General features: G+C 34.8%; 1 protein-coding gene across 5 annotated transcripts in view; it reads right to left on the bottom strand.

The window, feature by feature from the left end:
* ZNF292 (zinc finger protein 292) overlaps positions 1-21,483 on the bottom strand; it is a 103,004-nt gene that overhangs the window by 38,754 nt on the left and 42,767 nt on the right. For 3 of the 5 annotated variants that reach the window (XM_073893587.1, XM_073893588.1, XM_025862267.2), the window contains 3 exons: positions 16,171-16,325; positions 15,905-15,983; positions 13,540-13,675 (listed from right to left, as the gene is read on the bottom strand). In XM_073893587.1, coding sequence (XP_073749688.1) covers positions 13,540-13,675; positions 15,905-15,983; positions 16,171-16,325 — 370 coding nt within the window. Of the gene's footprint in view, positions 1-7,734; positions 9,104-9,703; positions 9,763-13,539; positions 13,676-15,904; positions 15,984-16,170; positions 16,326-21,483 lie in introns of those variants that run through there. The other 2 variants (XM_073893590.1, XM_073893589.1) reach the window with 2 other exon arrangements.

Genomic DNA, 21,483 nt, shown 5'->3' with positions numbered 1-21,483 from the left:
AATACTAACTCTGTGGTGCCTCTGACTATATGTCTTACATATACAGGGTATTACTTTTCTTTTTTTTAATCACATGATCCCACTTGGTCAACTACATTGCAAGTATCTTTTCACCATTTAGTTTGCTGCCAAACCAAAATCAGGGAAGATTCTAAATGAAAACTTAAAAAAAAAAAGTTGCTCTCACTATAAATAAGTCATAGACTTAAAAAATAGCTTTAGTTTCCTAATACAATAATTCTCTCAAAAGGGAAAATCCAGCAATAAAAAGTCTGGGAATTACTTAAAATACTCCCACTAAAACTCATAATCAACAAATTCTGAGGATTGTGGCAAAGAAATTATTTAAAGGTGGCAAGTATTTAACAAAACTGATGATACTGAATAGAATCTCAAATAGTCCCTAAAAATCTCAAAGAGCAACATATAAATTAGAATGACAAATTGTGCAAAATAATTTCTGTGCTAATTCAATATATAGGAGAATATGTTCATATTGTAAAATTTCAAAAACATGGATTTTTTTTTTCTTTTTTTAATGATGGGAAACCACTGCCATACTCAGGGCAAAACTGATTCCAAAGAAATATAGAATATTAGAGCAGAAGAAACTTTACAGATCATTTTCTGTAGCTCTATCATTTGACAGATGAGTAAATTGAGGCTCACAGAAAGTAACTACCTAGGGTCATAAAGCCAGTTAATGACAGAACCAGGACCAGAATAATGGGTCTTTTGACTTCCAGCTTAATACAGTCGTGGGATGAGAGAGCCAAATTCACATTAAATGTGTCTACTTCTAATTAGAATGGCACTTTATAGCAGTAAAGAGCTGTGAAGTAGCATTAACTTTTAAAGGAAAATAATCATGTATTCTGAAAGCTCAGGATTCAAATGGATCAAGAGTAGATTACATTTTATTTATTTTTTTAAAGATTTTATTTATTTATTTGACAGAGAGAGAGACAGCGAGAGAGGGAACACAAGCAGGGGGAGTCGGAGAGGGAGAAGCAGGCCCTCCGTTGAGCAGGGAGCCCAATGTGGGGCTCGATCCCAGGACCCTGAGATCATGACCTGAGCCAAAGGGATACACCTAATGAATGAGCCACCCAGGTGCCCCCGTAGATTACATTTTAATACTCAACTCAGAACCTGCTAAATGCTTACTCTCCCTGGCCTTTTTCCGTTTCTCCTGCACTGCTTTCCATTTCCCATTCCTTTAATATCTTTCTCTACTTCTCTCCAATCCAGAACATGCTTTTTCTTACAGCGTTATAATATCACATCAAAGACTACCTGTTTTAGGGCTTGCCAGACTTATGAAAAAAGTTTTATATTTATCCTTGAATAGCTAGTCACATCACATCTCATTCCCTACCCTGCTTTTCCCACATCCCAGAAAAATAAAAACATCTTTAATTTTACTTGTGTGCAGCCTTTTAATCTATTTTCTCTGTATTTATGGACTTGAACAGAAAAGCAGCTTTTACCACATTGAGCCTATCAAGAGAGCTGGATGACATAAAATGATAATGTAAATCAATAATATTTAGCCAGTTCAATTAAGAATGGCTGCCTCTCACAGAATGTCACTTACATAATATTAAAAAATACAATTTCTATATTAAAGATAATTAACTTTAAATATATTACAATATATAAGTTGAATTTTTGTGATAAATCATTATACAAACATTAAATGAGCACGTCCTATGCACCAAAGCTTAGACTGACTAGGTCCTGGATTTCCTTCAAAGTGGAGTCAACTTATTTACTGGGCATGTATTTCCATGGCCATATTTGCACACAATCACCTCTGTAGCATCTCTGAACTAGCTATTTAGCAAGCATCTCAGACTCTGCATACAGAAATCTCTATACCACAATATGTATTATCTCAATTCACCTAGTCATGCTCAAGCCAGGAACCCAACAGTGGCCTTATAAATGCTCTCTTTGTGCTTTCTTCTCACCCACACATCCAATCCACCACCTAATTCTGTCACTTCTAATGCCTAAATACTCCATCCCATTCATTTTTCTCCATCTCTACTCCTGCCATTCATCCACTCCTATCAGCCCTCATTAATCCATCAGACTCCTTTGTAGCACTCTGCTAGTCTTCTGCATCCACTCTTACACCATCACATCTTCTCCCAGCTTAAAACACTCCAATGCTTTCCCTTTGCCTTTAAAGAGTAAATTCTAAACTTTTCACCGTGGCCTACCTGAATCTGCATCAACTATTCCTTTTTAAAAAATACAATTTGTATTTTCTCTTAAAAACAATTTAGCATGTGGGCAAGAAAAAAAAAAGAAAAGGCATCCAAATTGGAAAGGAAGAAGTAAAATAATCTGACTACAAGATTACATGATCTTTTATGGAGGCAACCCTAAGGATTCCACAAAAAAACTATTAGAATAAATGACTTTAGCCAAGTTATAGGATACAATTAAAATACAAAAATAAGTTGCATTTTATATACCAACAATGAACAACCTGAAAAGGAAATTAAAACAATTCCATTTACAGTATCAACAAAAAATAAAATACTTAGGAATAAACCTAACCAAGAAGGTGAAAGACTTGTACCCTGAAATCTTCAAAACACGGCTGAAAGACTTAAAGACACAAGTAGATGGAAAGATCCCTCTGTTTGTGGATTCAAAGACGTAACATTGTTAAGATGTCCAGCTATCAAAAGTATCTAAGAATTCAATATAATTCCTGTGAAATCGCAATGATGTTTTTTGCAGAGAGAGAAAAATTTATCCTAAAATTCATATGAAATCTCAAGGGACTCCCAATAGCCAAAACAATTTTGAAAAAGAACAAAGTTTCAAGTGTCATACTTCCTCACTTCAAAATAATTTGTAAAGCTACAGTAATCAAAACAGTGTGGTACTAGCATAAAGACAGACATATAGGCAATACAATAGAGCAAAAAGGCCAGAAACAAACCTTCACATATATGGTCAAATGATCTTCAACAAGAGTGCCAAGATCACTCAATGAGAAATGGACAGTCTCTTCAATAAATGGTGCTGGGAAAACTCATGTCCACATGCAAAAAGAATGGAGTTGGACACTTACCATATGCCATATAAAAATTTAATCCAAAATGGATTAAAGATCTAAATATAAGACCCAACACTATAAAATTCCTAGAAGAAAACAAAGAGGATAAGCTTGAAGACACTGGACTTGGCAAGGATTTATTGGATGTAACACCAAGGTACAGACAACAAAAACAAAAGAGGTAACTACAACTACAACAAACCTAATTTTTTTTATGCATCAAAAAGAATCAACAGAGTGAAAAGGCAACCTATATAATGGAAGAAAATATTTGCAATATATATCTGATAAGGCATTAATATCCAGAATATATAAAAAATTCTTATAACTGAACAATAAAAAATCAAATAATCCTATTATAACGTGGGCAAAGAGAAAGAGACATTTCTCCAAAGATGATATACAAACGTCCAACAAACACATGAAAAGATACCCAATTAATCATCAGAGAAATGCAAATCAAAACTACAATGAGGTATCACCTCATACCCATTAAAATAATTACTATCAAAAAAAAAAAAACAACCCACAAAAAGCAACAAACCCAGAAAATAAGTGTTGGTGAGGATGTGGAGAAATTGGAACCTTTGTACACCGTTGATGGGACTGTAAAATGGTGCTACTTCTATGGAAAACAATCTGGAAGCTCCTCAAAGTTAAAAACAGAACTACCTACCATATGATCCAGCTATTCCACTTCTGGGTATATACACAAAAGAACTGAAAGGAGGGTCTTCAAGTGATATGCATAAGCACCCCCATGTTCACAGCAGTACTACTCACAAGAGCCAAGAAGTGGAAGCAATCGCAATGCCCACCAACAGATGAATAAACAAAATGTGGTATATCCATGCAATGGAATATTATTCACTCTTAAAAAGGAAGAAATCCTGGGATATGCTGGATATGCTACAACAAGGATGATCCTTGAGAACATTATACCAAGTGAAATAAGCCCATCACAAAAAGGTAAATATGATATGATTCTACTTGTAAAGGTAACTAAAGTAATCAAAGTCATAGACACCAAAAGTAAAATGGTGGTTAACCAGGGGCTGGGAGAGGTGTGGTAGAGGGAGATGATATTGAATTGTTACAGAATTAAAAAAAAAAAAAAAAAACTGTTGGGGAGACTGGGTGGCTCAGTCAGTTAAGCGTCTGACATCAGCTCAGGTCATGATCTCCAGGTCCTGAGACTGAGCCCCGAGTCAGGCTCCATGCTCAGCAGGGCATCTGCTGGCCCCCCTCCCTCTGCCCCTCCCCCACTCGTGCACACTCTCTCTCTCACATAAATAAAATCTTAAAAAAAAAAAGTTACAGAATTTTAGTTTTGCAAGATGAAAAGTTCTAGAGATATGGTTTACAACAATATGAATATACTTAACACTACCTGAACTATATAATTAAAAATGATTAAATGATACATTTTCTTATGTGTTTTTTTACCACAATAAAAAATACATTTAAAAAATCAATGTAATACTGTTAGTCACAAATATCCAAATTTAGAAATTTAATAAAAAACACAACACTTCAAGCTGCAGGTAAGTGGTTCTTAACCATGGCTGCACAATTATGCTGATCTTCTAAAAAGTACTGACGCCTGGGGCTCAGACCCAGAGACTCTGGTCAGAGGCAGGCCTCCACACCACTGAAATGTCTAAAACTCTCTAGGTAATTTAAGCACAGATAGAACTGAGAACCACTGCTCTAGGTATCTATATTTCAGTGTCCAAATTACCAATTAGGGATAGTCTTAATCTTCACCCTACCCCTCACCTTTCTGGAGGGAATATGTTACATATTTCTACAGAAATAGAATTTTTGGGCGCCTGGGTGGCTCAGTTGGTTAAGCGACTGCCTTCAGCTCAGGTCATGATCCTGGAGTCCCGGATCGAGTCCCACATCGGGCTCCCTGCTCAGCAGGGAGTCTGCTTCTCCCTCTGACCCTCTTCCTTCTCGTGCTCTGTATCTCTCATTCTCTCTCTCTCAAATAAATAAAATCTTTAAAAAAAAAAAAGAAATAGAATTTTTTACTTAAAAGATTTCAGAATTTCTTATATCACACTGCTTGCTTTTTCATTAAATCTGAAACTTTATGCTCATTACCTGACTATGGTAAAGCTTTATGATCATAACTGATTTTTTGACATGGTTGCTATAAAACAGAATTTTTGAAGACTAGGGGTGCTTGGGTGGCTCAGCTGGTTAAGCATGTGCCTTCAGCTCAGGTCATGATCCTGCTCAGCAGGGAGTCTGCTTCTGCCTCCCCTCCCCACCCCCCACTTCTGCTCTCTTACTCTCTCAAATAAATAAAATCTTAAAAAAAAAAAAAAGAATTTTTAAAGACTAAAATAAGTTCCATGCCATAGATGAACCCAGTTAGTATGCAACACGAAAATTTTCGTGTGAAGTAAGATTTCCTTATGAGTTCTGAACTTAATTGACATATTTATCCATGTAACTTTATTATAAAATACACTCATTAAAATAGAATGCTTCAAGATGTTTCAAGAAACCAATGAGTGTATTTTAAAACCATTTTTAGTAAAAATGAAAATTTGGGGGTCACTACATTTATATTTAATTATATAAGAGTATAATCAATGTTAAATACAAATATGTCATCAGTGTAAAATGGGAGTGAATACTTTTATAGGCTTACTACAGTTAAATTCTATCAGCTTAATTCTATCCAGTCACTGATCCTCAAGGATCTAAGGGTTATACATAAGTAAAAGGCAGTCTAATTTAGAAGTGATTTTTAAAAATAAAATCTAAAGTGTTCCACATATTTTTATGCCAAGACAAGGTCAATTAAGGGCACAGAAGAGAGAAGGACATAAGGCAAAAAAAGGGAAATCAAACAAGAAAGAAACAGGGACAGAAAGGAAAGAGAAGAGAAGAGAAAAGAAAAAAGAAAGAATGAAACAAAACCAAAGAGAAACAAGTTAGGTCAACTGTATTTCTAAAAGTACTTAATATAGTCTTTAAGGTGCTCTTTTTATTGACTTTCTGTAAGAAATGTCCTAACACAAAATAACTGTCAATAGATTTAAGTCTAATTTTCAGAGTCACTTCTTCTGGCATTCTCTGTATACACATATAAAACTATATATACACACACGAAAAATACACCAAAAGTATCAGGGTGAAGGAACTGGAGATTTACTATCCAAAACTAAATGCAGCTGCATGCAATCAGATCTGACCTCATCCTATTTACCTGGAAAGTATGAGTTATCACCTGCTCTCTCCTCCCATCTCCCCTCCCTTCAAAATATTACATCTTACGTATGCTAATATCTGATAAAAAGGAACAATTTTTCCACCTTCACTTTCAAATGCAACGTTTATTACTGAAATAAAGACTTATTTTCTCACAAAATTCTTAAGGATTTATAAGTACTGTGGTAAAGCTTAAGCTTTAGAAATTTCCTTTGAAAAATAAGGGGTTCCGGGGGTGAGGGGAGGGAGAACTGCAGGGCTTAAGATTCAAGAAAGGACTGGCAAGCTAACGAAATGTAATTTGTGCAATTGCAAATTATCCCAATATAGAAGTATAAGGGACAGATTTGAAGGAATTCAGTGTGACTGTGATAGGGTGCTCTCTCAAGAGTTTAGACTGTAAAATGATGACATGTACAAAATGGAAAGCAGGCTCAGGACCAATGATGCATGCACCGTTAGTGTTAGAGACCTGGTAGTAACCTATGCAAAATGTTATTAAAGCTAGAACCCAAGATGACCCCTAGCTCACCAAAAATGTTGAGAACAATCAAATTGGCAGAGGTGGGTAACTTCTGGAGGAAAAACTGCTACTTGGGCTTAACTATGTATTATTTATGATGACAGAGAAAAAGGAGAATTCCTCTAATGGTAGTTCTGTTAATAAGCTTTAGATTTAAAAGGGCAGAACAATGGAGCAAATGGAAACAGATGGGAAAAAGTTATTTTCAAAATGGGGCTGAGCAAAAGATATAATCCTGAATAAGTCTCAAAATTAATTATATTAAAAACATGGCTTGTGATTGTTCAGAAGATATGTGAGTGTTAAGAGCCGAGAGAGATTCACTAAACATAAATTAGGTTATGCTTGTCACAAAAATTATCTCAATATGTATCAAAGACCCGAATGTAAAATGTGAAACTATAAAACTTCTTTGAGAGAAATCTACAAAACTCTAGGTTTGGTAATGAGTGAGTATGTATGTATGTACATATGTATGTACTGCTATTTTTATATTATTTCATTTTAATTCCAGTACAGTTAACATAGTGGTAATGAGCTTTTAGATAAAACACCAAAAACATGATCCACAAAAGAAAAAATTCATAAGTTGGACTTCATTAAAATTTTGAATTTCTGCTCTGTGAAAGACATTGTTAAGAAAAAGGATGAGCCATAGACTGAAAGAACATTACTTGCAAAACTCATATCTGATAAAGAACTTGTATCCAAAATATACCAAGAACTGTTAAAACTTAACAATAAGAAGACAAACAACCTGATTATAAAGTAGGGAAAAAAAAATCTAAAGGGATGCGCCTCACCAAAGATATACAGATGGCAAATATGCATATGAAAACATGTTCGGTATCTTATGTCATTACAGAAATGCTAATTGAAACAAAAATGTGGTATTATTACACACCTATTAGAATGGCTACAATTCCCAAAACAGGTAATCCCAATTACCAATGAGGGTCTAGAGCAACAGGAATTCTCATTCGCTGCTGGTGAGAATACAGAATGGTAAAGCCACTTTAGAAAACAGTTTGGCAGTTTCTTACAAGCAAAACATAGTCATCCCATATGATCTAGCAATCTTACCCCTAATATTTACCCAACTCATGTGAAACTTATGTCCACCCAAAAACTTACATGCAAACGTTTACAGTAGCTTTATCATAAAGAGCAATGGTAGTAAACAAGATGTCTTTTAATAGGTGAATGAAGAAACTGGTATATTGATACCACACATAATATCATGGAATACTACTCAGCAATAAAAAGGAATGAGCCACTAAGGTATTCAAGACATAGATGAATGTTAAATGCATATTGCCAAGTAAAAGAAGCTAGGCCAAAAGGCTAAAATTCTATGACAATCTCGAAAAGGCAAAACTATAGAGATGGTAAACAAATCAGTAGTTATCAGGTGTTAAGGAGAGGGTTCAGTGGGTAAAGATAGTTGATTTTTTTATGGCAGTGAAAACTATCTGTATGATACTGTAGTGGTGGATACATGGTACTAAGGATTTGCCAAAGCCTAGAGAACTTTACAGCACAAACAAGAAATCTTAAGGTATGCAAATTTTAAAAAATTATTTTGGAGGTTGAGGAAGCCCAGGATGAAATGAAGAATACAGCAAAAAGAATAATAATAAATAAATACATTTAAAAAATCTAACTGTATTACAAATATTATGAAAGAACTTCACTGAAAGAGGTAGGGAAATAAAGTGCTCACCTAACTAACTTTGGATGAGTGGAGTCTATAAGAAAAATGGCAAGAGAAATTGTACATAAGCATTGTATTCTAATCAGTAAAGTTGTTTTCCACAGAGGTATAAGTTATCAATTCTGAAACCACTATACATGTACACTAAGACTGATTAATTAAGTATACAGATGGCCAATGGTAGGAGGTCAGTCTGAAAAGGCTGCATGATTATAGGACATTCTGTTGAAGTGAGAGGTTACAGATAAGCAACAAGACTCGAATGATTGGAAGACATCAGCATGAACCCTCCTATGTAGTTTGATATAAATACAGCTGGTTACATATGGAAATATTTACTGATGTGTCTACACACAGATTAGTATACCTACATATATTTTCTTGCTTTGTCTGCTGAGAGGTCCTAGAAGTAATGACACCCTAGAAGCAATGTCACTTCAGTAGCAATAAACACACCCAGTTATCAGGTCTTCGTTTCTATTACTGTTCTCCAAGAAAAAACAAGGCCTCCTTGGAAAAACAGCTGATTCAAGGACTGGGGCAGGAAATATGTAAAATAAGCTGGAGTACCTTATAGTGCCAGAAAGCAAGAAAGTACCTCAAATAAAAAAACATAATCCATAATGACAGGGGTATGTCAAAGGGACACAGAAATGAAATCAGAGGGTTCCCAATGGCCAAAGCTGGGTCAATTTGAGTTAACAAAATAAATAAAATAGTATTGGATTATGACTAAAGTATAAAATGAATATCCATTAGTCCATACTGATATAAATGACTGACTGAATAAATGGGGGAAAGACAAATCTGTGTACATTCCAACAATCTGTAGATACTGCCCCCCTTCAGGAGGTGGAGCTTAAATTTCCACCTCTTAACTGTGGGCTGCATGCAGTAACTTCCTTCCAAAGAGTACTGTATGGAAAGGGAGAAAAAGAGTAACTTTAAAGTGGAGAAACCTGACAAACACACTACCTCAGCCAGGTGATCAAAATTAGTATCAACAATGAGAAGTCATGTGGATAGTATGTACCCTTGATATGATGTAATAACAATGGCATTTTACCTCTGTGATCTTCCTCCCCAAATCCATAAGCCCATTTCTAATCATGAGAGCAACATCAGACAACTCCCAATTAAGGGACATTCTACAAAATACCTGACCAGTATTCCTCAAAACTGTCAAGGTCATCAAAAACAAGGAAAGTCTGAAAAATTGTCACAGCCAAGAGGAGCCTAAGAAGACATGACGACTAAATGTAATGTGGTATCCTGGATGGGATCCTGGAACAGAAAAAGGACATTATGTAAAAACTAAGGAAATCTGAATAAAGTATGGAAGTTAGTTAATAACAAAGTATAAATATTGGTTTATTAACTGTGACAAATGTATCATACTAATGTAAGATATGAAGAGTAAGGAAAACTGGTAGTGGGGTATATGGGAACTCTTCACAATTTTCCTGTAAATCTAAAACTATTCTAAAATAAAAAGTTCATTTTAAAAAATAATAAATCAGGTCATACTAACCTATATTAAATATTATTACTTAAAAGAATTCTAGCCAAATACTTGTTATGGTGTTATGGTCTTTCATCAAATCCTTATATACAAAAAAGGAGAACCATGGAGCAGACATAAGGAAAAACAGGCATATTTTATCAAACAACCATAATCAAAGAGTATTGATTAAAGGACTGAAGGCAAGAAGGAAGATTTCTTTAAGCATCCCTGGGGCTAGGTTTTTGGACATGACCATTTTATGGTTATTTATAAGGACCTGGATGCCAACAGAATATATGTTAATAAGAGGAAACTGGTAAGGACAAAAACCTTGAATAACAAAATCAAGACTGAAAATAATATTGAAAATTTGCAAACAGAGAATCAATCTAACAGTGAAATTAAGCAGGACAAAAAAAAAAAAAAAAGCAATGCTTCATGTGCCAAAAGACAAAGCATAAAAATGTAGTTGGTAATTTAAGGGTAGCATTTATATTTAAAAACTTTTGTGTGATTTTTGTAATCTCACCGAGTTGTGAGAATGATAGGCTACCCAAAAAGTTTAATGTCATCTTAAGTAACAAAAAGTATAAATTGTTAGGATGAAAAATGAGAGTACCAAAGACCTCAAAGTCGGCCAGATCATATTTAGGGTACACATTAAGTTCTGAGAATTACATATTAAAGAGAACAACAAAATGCACTAAAAAAACCTAGAAATCGTGATTTAGATTTAAAATCTTTAAAAATCTCAACTGCTATGGCATGAAAGGGGGATTTATACTTTGTTTGACATGGCTCTAGGGGTAGCACTAAATCCAAAAGATGGAATTCTAAGAACGTAGTTCTCACAATTTTCACAGTGAAGATTTTCTAATCATAGGTTAAGAATAGACTGAAGTACACAGCAAACCACCTCTCTAGCAAATAAACTGGTGTTTAAGAGAAGGCCAATTTATTAGTGATATTTAGAAGGGAGTTAAAATTGGGTAAAAAAATAAGCATTCATTGTCTTTCCAATCCTGAGATTATGACCAAAGAAAGGTACAAGTAATATGTAAGCTTAAAGTTCCTGTGATACTCAAAGGCCATCTACTTGAATTATGTTTCGTTATTAGAATTACTTTATCCTAGGATGCTAACACCTTAAAGTGAAACCAGCATTTCCACCCACCCTCAATCCCCCAAATCAAAGAGCATTTCTCGGGTTGTTAGCTGGGTTGTAGTGAGTCCGAACTCAATCAATTAAAAAAAAAAAAAGTTCAGGATTAAGTAGATTACTGTTCAAATACTACATCAAACCTCCAAAGGCTTCACTATAAACAAACCAATGAGCATAGCCTCCTGAAGTGTATTCATTATTCTCTAAGCTCTAGTTCTCTTCAAACTCGCTGTCATTAAGTTAAACTAAGAGGCTGGATATTTAAAACTAAAAGTTCCCCATCGTTTTGAATCATCAAGTTTGAAAATGTAAATAAATTAATATTTTTGTGTAAAATGTAGATTCCTTCAACTTTTTAAAAAGAGGTAATAAACATCCACTTCTAGCTTTTGTGATTATCCATAAAGTGACTGCCATCAAAGAGACATTCTAAGTAGCAGAGGACCAAGTAAAGACTATGGCTGCAAAATCTCTGTCATTTAACATCTGATTGCTTCATTGAGTTGTACTCAAGTCTGGCTACCTACAATCCACTACTATTGTAAGAAACTGCTCTTGGCTGAATAGTCCAAATTACTCCAGCAGCTATGTCAGGCAAAGAACAAGAAATAAAGCAGCAAAGAGTTGGGCAGAGACTTTGTTAATAGAAACGATGTTAGGCACATCAAAGCAAGTAAGGAAACTGAGCATATATTCTTTTTAAAATAAATTTTAAATCTCTGCTAAGGTAAAGTTTCCATTTTCCTGTTTTAGTGTAATGTGTAAGTTTAGCAAAAATGCTCTTCAGAAACTGACAACAGAAAAAAGGAGTTAATTCTTTACTTAAGCTAGGTGCAATTTTATTAGGCCAGGTGCAACAGGGCATGATATAAAAAGGAGAGAAGTCCTGACTTCAATTCCTGGCTCTGCCTCACAACACTGGCAATGTAATATAGAAAAGACAACCAATCGTCCTGAGCCTCCATTTTCTCATCTGTAAAATAGGGATAATAAAGATCCTACCTTTTTCACAGGGTCATCAAGGTTAAATGAAACCATGAATATAAAAGCACATTTCAAACTGTTAGGAACTATACAATGTAATCTGATATTGTTATTAATATATTATATCCAGTATTTCCAAAAGCTGAACAGATTAGTATAATTTGAGTATAAGAACAAAATCATAGTGGTATTAGTAACGTGGGAATATAACTAATATGCCAAAGGCAAAAAAAATCTAAGATTCTCAACTTTTAAGTGTTGTTCTTATTATTAATTTAAATAATGAGAGTCCACTCCCCATTTCTCCAAGGTCTTAAAAATACTGTAGTTAATCTGTGGATATCCTTGACGGAAGGGGATACTAAAAATAATTTGCTTGTGAAAATTAAGGAACAGGTAACATTGCTAGAACTATCAGGAAAGCATGGAGAAATGGTAAGAGGGGAGCCAGGTAGGAAAAACCAGCTTGAAGAGAAGTTTGGAGAATGTCTGGAAAGCCTTTCAGGAAATATCAACATAACAGAAGAGTTCACAAGCAACGGACCTAACACTCCTTTCTCAGCCTTCACCATTTGCTATCACATCGCAAAAAGCTAGTTTGCCATCAATCAACAAGCAAAGCAGCAATAAACAACAGAAGAAGTTTATTTACTTCTTTAGTTAAATACCGTGGGAAAAGTTTGGGTGAAATCTGGGCACTTTCCTAAAGAATTTCAAGAAAAGTACCAAAGACAATAACTGTGCTCTTCTTCATGGTATATACCATTTTTGAGCTCTGAACATTAAGTGTTATACATATTATTAGTGACTTAGCCATCTACTTCCAACAGAGTACCTGCCAGTTTGAGTTTAACGGGGATCTTTATTGCCCAAGCTCATACAATAACAACAAAACAATAAAATAAGATGGGGCGATAAGCTGTTTGAGAAAGAGTACTAATCTTAGAGGCAGAAGACTTGAGGGTTCTAGATTTAATTTCTTCTCTATTTTGAGGAAAATCATTTAACTACCCTACTTCTGCTTCCCCATCTGTCAAGTAGGTTATCAAATATAAGCTAGATTGCCACCTGTCAGGATATTGCAGAGGGAATTCCTCTATTTGAAAAGATGCTGGGAAAAAAATTTAGTTTTTCTGTTACTCTAAGACTGTGTAATATCCTAAAAATACATCTTCCCCCAAATAAAATAAAGGTGAAGGGCCTCAAGCACCTCAGCTAGAATTTAATTAAATGGTCCTTCTTTGGGAAATCTTGAGATGAATTATATTTATCAAAACAATTTTAAGTACTTATTTTTTTTCTAATCTAATGATTCTTTTTTTTTCTCTCTCTCTAGAAAATTTACCTTTATCCTTATCCAATGGTTCCTGGGAAAGAATAGTGCACAGTACCGGGTTTTTCCACACCCCAGTCTCTTGAGCTAGAGTAGCTAAAAAATGCAATTCACAGCTGCCATTCTCCATCAGCTTTTCATGAGCTACCTATAAATATTAAATAAACATCCAAAGAATTACAACAGATTTTTAAAAGCAAGCTTATCAGGCTCTAAATATAATACTAAACTTTTGAAAAATAAGATTTTTATCTTTAAAATTTCACATCACATTACAAAGTGCTGAATTCCTTTACTTCTGATTCTTAAAGATGAATCTCAAGAATTGTATCAACTGTAAATTTTAAATAAATACAATGTATTTCTAGAGATAAGTCAAAATTATTTTCCCCCAAAATCTAAACCAAGAGCAAAGTTACTTCTGAAGGAAGCTATCAGAATATCCAAGCATAAAAGACCTTACACATTTTATATCCTTTGTGTTAGTAAAAAACTTTTTCCAAAAAAACTTCTATCATTAATAAAGGACAGATTTGTATCAAGGCCTAAGTGACAACGTACACATATTCCAACAAAAGGGACTTATGAAAACAACTAAATGAATGATTCTTCATTTATTCATTACATAGCCTTGGCAATATTCTATTTAAAACTGATACTAAAACTTGCTTACTAGCTGTTTCCAAGTGTTCATGCAATTAGCATATTCTTCAAGACACAAAAAAAGACCAATGGTTTTTATTCAATTCAGAAAAAGTTTATTGGGACTTTCTATGGGCAAAGGACTAGGGAAGAGAGCAACTGGTCCCTGCATTTATGAGGCTTATCCTCTAGTGGGGTGAAGAAAGGTTAAAACAGTAAAACACAGGCAAAATGAAACATATGCTATTAAGCAGGTATAAAATAACCCCAACGAAGCTCTGAAATGAGAGCAAAGTGTCATGGAAACTCTTAAAGCTACATGCTATGTTTTTAGTCTATGCCTCAAAACCATAAAGTCTCCCCACTGCAACAAGTTCCAGTGCTTTAAGAAAGTTTCTTCGAGCAATCGCTAAAAGCTACCACATAAGGATTTAAAGAGTTATTTCCTTCTCATTAACCCATATGAAAAAGTATCAACTAGTGCTACTGTTTCAAAAAAGAAAGTTTAAAAGTTTATCATATGCTGACAAAATAGCATGAGGAATTCAGTATTATATTTGTATATAAACAACTTAATTCATTCTGGGGTAGAGTGACAAACAATGAAAAGTTCTAAAATAATTATTTGCCTAAAAATAAATACTTGCTGGCAAAACAACCTAAGACATGAGTTACTGATATGCTGAAGTAGAAATTGTGTGATCAAAAAGTCAGTTGCAACGTGACAAGACAAGACACCTTCATTTCAACAGTTAAGTATTATGTGTAAGACACTATATGGAATCCTATGATAGTAATAAGATATGAAACCTACCTTCAAGAATTTTGCAATTGATGAAGATTTTAATGGTTTATATTAAAATAGCAAAGCTGACTTCTCTAACTACAGTCTATTTCACATGCTTCTAAAATTTGACACTAATTATCTTTAATATATCTCCTACACAAAAAAAACATCAAGCCAAAACATATTTTATGAACTCTGGCTAGAGAAAGAGAAATACTTTCTGAAACTAGCTAGCAAAAACATTCTTTTTAGTTAATCAATTAATCAAAACTTACTTGAAGCTAGAGTATATACAGCACAATCTAGTGCTTGAAACAAAGTTTAACACTCTTGAAAATACTCCAAGACAACTAAGTACTAAATTGCATAGTACTTCTATAAGGTAGAATAACAACACTAAATAAGAGAGACAAAGCTTTTGTTTTCAGTTATAGGAGAAAAGCATGGACTTTGGAATAAAGAACCTTGATTCAAATAACTACTCTGTAATATGAGCTGTATAAATTTGGGTAGATAAATGTTTTAAAGTATGAGCCTCAGTTTCCTCACCTTTAAAATGGGAAAAATATACTTACCCCCACAAAGTTTTCATAAGAATTAAATGATATATTAAATTCGTGTAAGGCATATTGCAGATGTTCAGCAATTAAACTGTTTCTAAATACAAATTAGGGCATTTTCTATTGTTTTCCCTTACTGGTCTGGCAAAGTGCTAATTAACTGTTCCTAAAGAACAGTGCAATATTCAACCAATCTATCTAAATGTATATCTTCATTTAACACACATTTATGAACATCTACTATATGCATGACATTAGTGTTAACAAAAGCTGCAATTAATGCTTGTTATTCCTTAGATGTTTTAAAGTGTAGCCAAATAATTTATTAAGAATAAAGAAAAGGATATACAATATACCTATATGAAATCTAATAGGTAAATATTCTCACCTGCACCAGTGTCTGAAATTGTTCCCACTGTTTATCTGATAACTCAACAGGCAGACACAGTAAAAGTTCAACACAGCTTCTAAAAAAACAAAAAATTGGTAAGGATACAAATATTTATTAAAATTCAAAGTAAAATAAAACAAATAATCCTAGTATCAGTAGATACCCCGTAACCATTCTATTTAAAATTAAACTATCATAAGACTGAGATACAGAATTAAAACAAAAAAGCTAAATCTAATTTATTTACTCAAAGGTCTACTCACAATGCCAAGCGTTCCAGAACCAATGCTACATTTTCACATTCAGAGGTAAGATAAGGTCGGGCTTTAACATAACTTTGGATAGCCACTGTGTATACCTCCAATAAAGGTAAAGGATCTTCTGAAGTTTTCCATTTCTCTGCATATTCAAGGAGTGTCTGTTTTGGAAGGAATAATAAAAAGTATTCAATGTAAATCAAAATACACACAGGCTAATTGACTGTTTTTCTTTCCTCCCTTAGAAATTTTGAAAAATAACATTTTTTTATTTTTAAAAACAAAAAGCAGCTTATACTGATTAAAATATTAAAAGTAATAAAGTCAGTCTTATTTCCAACAGCTCTCTGTAAGAGAAAGATTAGTGTTAATTATCCAACAGCATCGTTTCATGAAGGATGTAAGTAGTGCAAGCATTAACTTCTTTCTTCTCTATCAAAATGACACCTTTCACCTCAAAACTCCTAAGATTTAAAAGTTATTTTAAAAAGAAGATACCTAGACCAGCTTGACCAGAAGGCATGCAGCAAAGAATTTCAAATATTTTTTTTTAAGATTTTTTATTTATTTGAGAGAGAGAGCACATGAGAGGGGGGAGGGTCAGAGGGAGAAGTAGACTCCCTGCCGAGCAGGGAGCCCGATGCGGGACCCGATCCAGGGACTCCAGGATCATGACCTGAGCCGAAGGCAGTCGCTTAACCAACTGAGCCACCCAGGCACCCTGATTTTCTAATATTTGTTTCTATTTTTCATATAAGGAGCATAAAATTCAACACCTAAAATAAATAAACTGCATATAGTCATCAGAAGACATGTAATTTTTCAGTTAATAAAAAAATAATAGTACAACCTATCACAATTTTTATGACAACCTTTACCATTTAAAAAATCATCTAAAGTACTTCAACATACATAAAATGTATATTAAAGATTAAAGAATGATTAGGTAAAGTAACTTCTGTAATAAAGTGCTTATTTTTTAAAAATAAAAACTCTTTATCCCTTAATGAAGTAAGTATCTCAAATAGGCCTTATCAGAATTACTAAAAGTAAACAAACAAACAAAAACCAACCCCCAATCCTCTGCTGTTTATCCTAAAGAAGGAAGAGGTGGAAGAAACTGGCAGCAGCATTTAAAGACACCCACATTTAAGACTCTACACTATTAAAATAGTGAGTTACTAAAAAGTATTATCAAAAACGTTCTATAATTATACTAAATAAAGAAGGACTCTAATTGTTTTTATAATATAGAAAACTGCCATAGTTGGTCCTCTTCACACTTCAAGATTTAAGACTCCTCTCCCCACATATGGACATTCAGGTGCCCTTTCCCAGAAAAGAGGGTCTCTTGAATGAAAACTCCGTGAGGGCTTATATCCTCTCTGGCATAGAGAAACAGCTTTTAAAAAATATGTAGATAGGTAGAAAGGTAGGAAGGAAGTTAGAAAGTTAGGAGGGAGGAAGGAAGAACTTACATTCTGCTATCAAACACTCAAAACACTGCCTTGTCCTCTCTACTACCTGTAACAGTAGTAAGTGATCAGAGAGAATAAGGAAGGAAGGACTAGAAAGGGTAAGCTGGTGGGGCGCCTGAGTGGCTCAGTCATTAAGTGTCTGCCTTTGGCTCAGGTCATGATCCCAAGGTGCTGGGATTGAGCCCTGCATCGGGCTCCCTGCTTGGCGGGGAGTCTGCTTCTCCCTCTCTCACTCCCCCTCTGTTTGTATTCTCTCTCTTGCTGTCTCTCTGTCAAATAAATAAATAAAATCTTAAAAAAAAAAAAAAAGAAAGGGTAAGCTGGTAAATTAAAGAGCAGCATAATAACAATTCACTCTCTAAGCAGTCATATATTCACAGACCCTGATTCTCTCCAAGTTGGACAGAAGTGCAGGTAACCTGGAGACCCAAACTTGCCACTGATATCTGAAGTGAGGGCAGTCTTGTGGGACTGAGCCCTTTAACCTAGGGGGTGTTTGATGCTAAGTTCAGGTAGTTACTGTCAGAATTTAATTGTACGACACCTATTTGGTGTTGGAGAGTTAGAGAAATGGTATTGGGAAAGAGCACGTATTTCATGTTAGCAGTAAAAAAGAAAAAAATCCCTCAACACAACTTATAAATATTTAGCCCCCGAGTCTTTTCCCTCTCCCTCTGCCCCTCCCCCTGACTTGTGTGTGTGTGCACGCTTGTTCATGCGTGCTCTCTCTCTCAAATAAAAATAAAATCTTAAAAAAAAACTTATAAAATCTAAACCAAACCTACCAAATGAATAGAAAGATCTGCATTTTGGGATTGTTTGTAATCATCTATTTCTAGGAATGAAACAGAATATAATGTTCTGTTTTTAATGCTGGTTTTAATGTGTTCCTTGGGCGTTTTATGGTGATGTGGCAGAGAGGATGACCTCGCATCTTCAAGAATTTCAGAATTAACACCAACTGTGCATACAATTCTTACTTTAGCTAGCACCTGTTTCTACACAAAGTTATTAAATATTATTTTTTTCTGGAAAAACATGTTTAGATGTCTAGGAAATTTCATGCCTGGCAAATGTTTCTACTCTAACATGGATTGGACTGAATGCTTAGGTTTCCCCTATTAGTCCTCTAGCAGTAATGAATCAATTTCCAAAAGAGTTTTAATTTTTGCTGGAAAAGAAGAGAAAATATAGCATACCACTTTCCCAATGGGTTTGAAATTATAAGCTTCTTCCTTTTCTTATCTCCTAACCAAAAGAAACCCTAAAAAAGGTCATACATTTCTACATATATGTACATATCTAGGCATACCTCATTTTGTTGCACTCCACTTTATTATGCTTCAAAGGTATTGAGTTTTTTAAAAACTGAAGGTTTTTGGCAACCTTGCATTGCAGCAAGTCTATCAGCACAATTTTTCCAACAGCATTTGCTCACTTTGTGTCTGTCACATTTTGGTAATTCTTACAATATTTCAAACTTTTTCATTATTATCATATTTGCTATGGTGATCTGTGATCTTTAATGTTACTACTGTAATTGTTTAGGGCACCACAAACTGCATCCATCTAAGACAGTGAACTTAATCTATAAATGTTGTGTGTGTTCTGAATGCTCTACTGACCATCTATCTCCCTATCCTTGGGCCTTCCTATTCCCAGAGACTGACAATACTGAAATTAGGGCAATTAACCCCACAACAGCCCTCTCAGTATTCAAGTGAAAGAAGAGTCACACATCTCTTACTTTAAATCAAAAGCTAGAAATGACTAAGCTTAATGAGGAAGGCATGTCAACGGCCAAGACAAGCTGAAAGCTAGGCCTCCTAGCCAAACAGCCAAGTTATGAATGCAAAGTTAAAGTTCTTGAAGGAAATGAAAAGTGATACTCCCATGAACACACGCATGCTAATAAAGTGAAACAGCCTTCTTGTTAATATAAAGTTTCAGAGGTCTGAATAAAAGATCACCAGCCACAAGATTCCCTTAAACCAAAGCCTAATCCAGAGCAAGACCCTAACTCTCTTCTATCTATGAAGGCTGAGAGAGGTTAAGTAAGTGGCAGAAGAAAAGTCTGAAGCTAGCAGAGGTTGGTTCAAGAAAAGGCTTAAGGTTTAAGAAAAGAAGCCATCTCTCATCAAAGTGTAAGGTAAATCAGCAAGTCACCCAGAAGATCTAGCTAAGATCATTAATGAAAATGGCTACAGTAAACAACAGATTTTCAGTGTAGACAAAACAGCCTTCTATTGCAAAAAGATGCCACCTATGACTTCCTTAGCTAGAAAGGAGAAGTCAATGCCTGGTTTCAAAGCTTCAAAGGAAAGGCCAACTCTTTTGTCAAAGGCTAATGCAGCTAGTGACTTTAAGCGAAGCCCATGCTGAAGACCTTAGAGCCCTTAAGAATTATGCTAAATGCACTCTGCCTGAGCTCTGTAAATGGGACAAAACTTGAGGGATAGTACATCTGTTTACAACATGGTTTATTGAATATTTTAAGCCAACTGTTGAAAAAAAGATTCCTTTCAAATATTACCACTCACTGACAATGCACCTGGTCACCCAAGAGTTATGATGGAGATGTACAAGATTCATGTTGTTTTCCTATCTGCTAATACAACATCTGTTCTGCAGCCCATGGATCAAAGAGTTATTTCAACTTTCAAATCTTATTATTTAAGAAATACTTTCGTAAGGCTAGAGCTGCCCTAAACAGTGTTTCTTCTGATGGATCTGAGCAAAGTAAGTTTAAAACATTGTGGAAAGGGTTCACCATTCTAGATGCCATTAAGGACATTCATGATTCACGGGAAGAGGTCAAAATATCAACATTAAAAGGAGTTTGGAAGAAGCTGATTCCAACGCTCATGAATGACTTTGAAGAGTTCAAGACTTCAGTGGAGGAAGTAACTGCAGATGTGGTGGAAACAGCAAGAAAACTAGAATCAGAAGTGGAGCCTGAAGGGGCGCCTGGCTGGCTCAGTCAGAAGAGCATGGGACTCTTGATCTCGGCCGAGGTAGTGAGTTTGAGTCCCACATGGCATGTAGAGATTAAATTAACTAAAAAAAAAAAAAAAAAAAGAAGAAGAAGAAGAGCCTGAAGATGTGACTATATTGCTGCAACCTCATGATAAAACTTTTAAAACAGGTGAGGAGTTGCATCTTAGGGACGGGCAAAGAAAGTGGTTTCTTGAGATGGAATCTACTCCCGGTGAAGATGCTATGAAGACTGTTCAAATGACAACAAAGGATTTAGAATATTACATAAACTTAGTTGATAAAGCAGCAGCAGGATTTGAGAGGACTAACTCCAATTCTGAAATAAGTTCTACTGTGGGCAAAGTGCTATCACACAGCATCACATGCTACTGAGAAATTATTACTGAAAGGAAGAGTCAATCAAAACAAACTTCAGTGTTGTCTTATTTTAAGAAAATGTCACAGCCACCCCTACTTCAGCAACTACCACCCTGATCAGTCAGCCCCTATCATAGAAGCAAGACCCTCCACGTACAAAAAGATTATGACTCGCTAAAAGCTCAGATGATGGTTAATATGTTTTAGCAATAAAGTATTTTTAAATTAAGATAAGTACAGGGGTGCCTGGCTAGCTTAGTGAAGCATGCAACTCTTGATCTTGGGGTTGTAAATTCAAGCCCCACATTCAGTGTAGAGTTTATTTAAAAATAAAATCTTTCAAAAAATTAAGTACATATTTTTTAGACCTAATGCTACTGCACACTTAACAGACTGCAGTACAGAGTAATTTTATGTGCACTGGAAAACCAAAAAATTCATTTAACTCACTTTGTTGTGATATTTGCTTTACTGCAGTGGTGTGAAA

Source organism: Callorhinus ursinus, unplaced genomic scaffold (assembly GCF_003265705.2).
Source record: "Callorhinus ursinus isolate GAN/ISIS: 27379988/994484 unplaced genomic scaffold, GSC_fseal_2.0 scaffold6, whole genome shotgun sequence".
NCBI lineage: Eukaryota > Metazoa > Chordata > Mammalia > Carnivora > Otariidae > Callorhinus > Callorhinus ursinus.
This window is presented reverse-complemented; position numbering and strand designations above follow the sequence as displayed.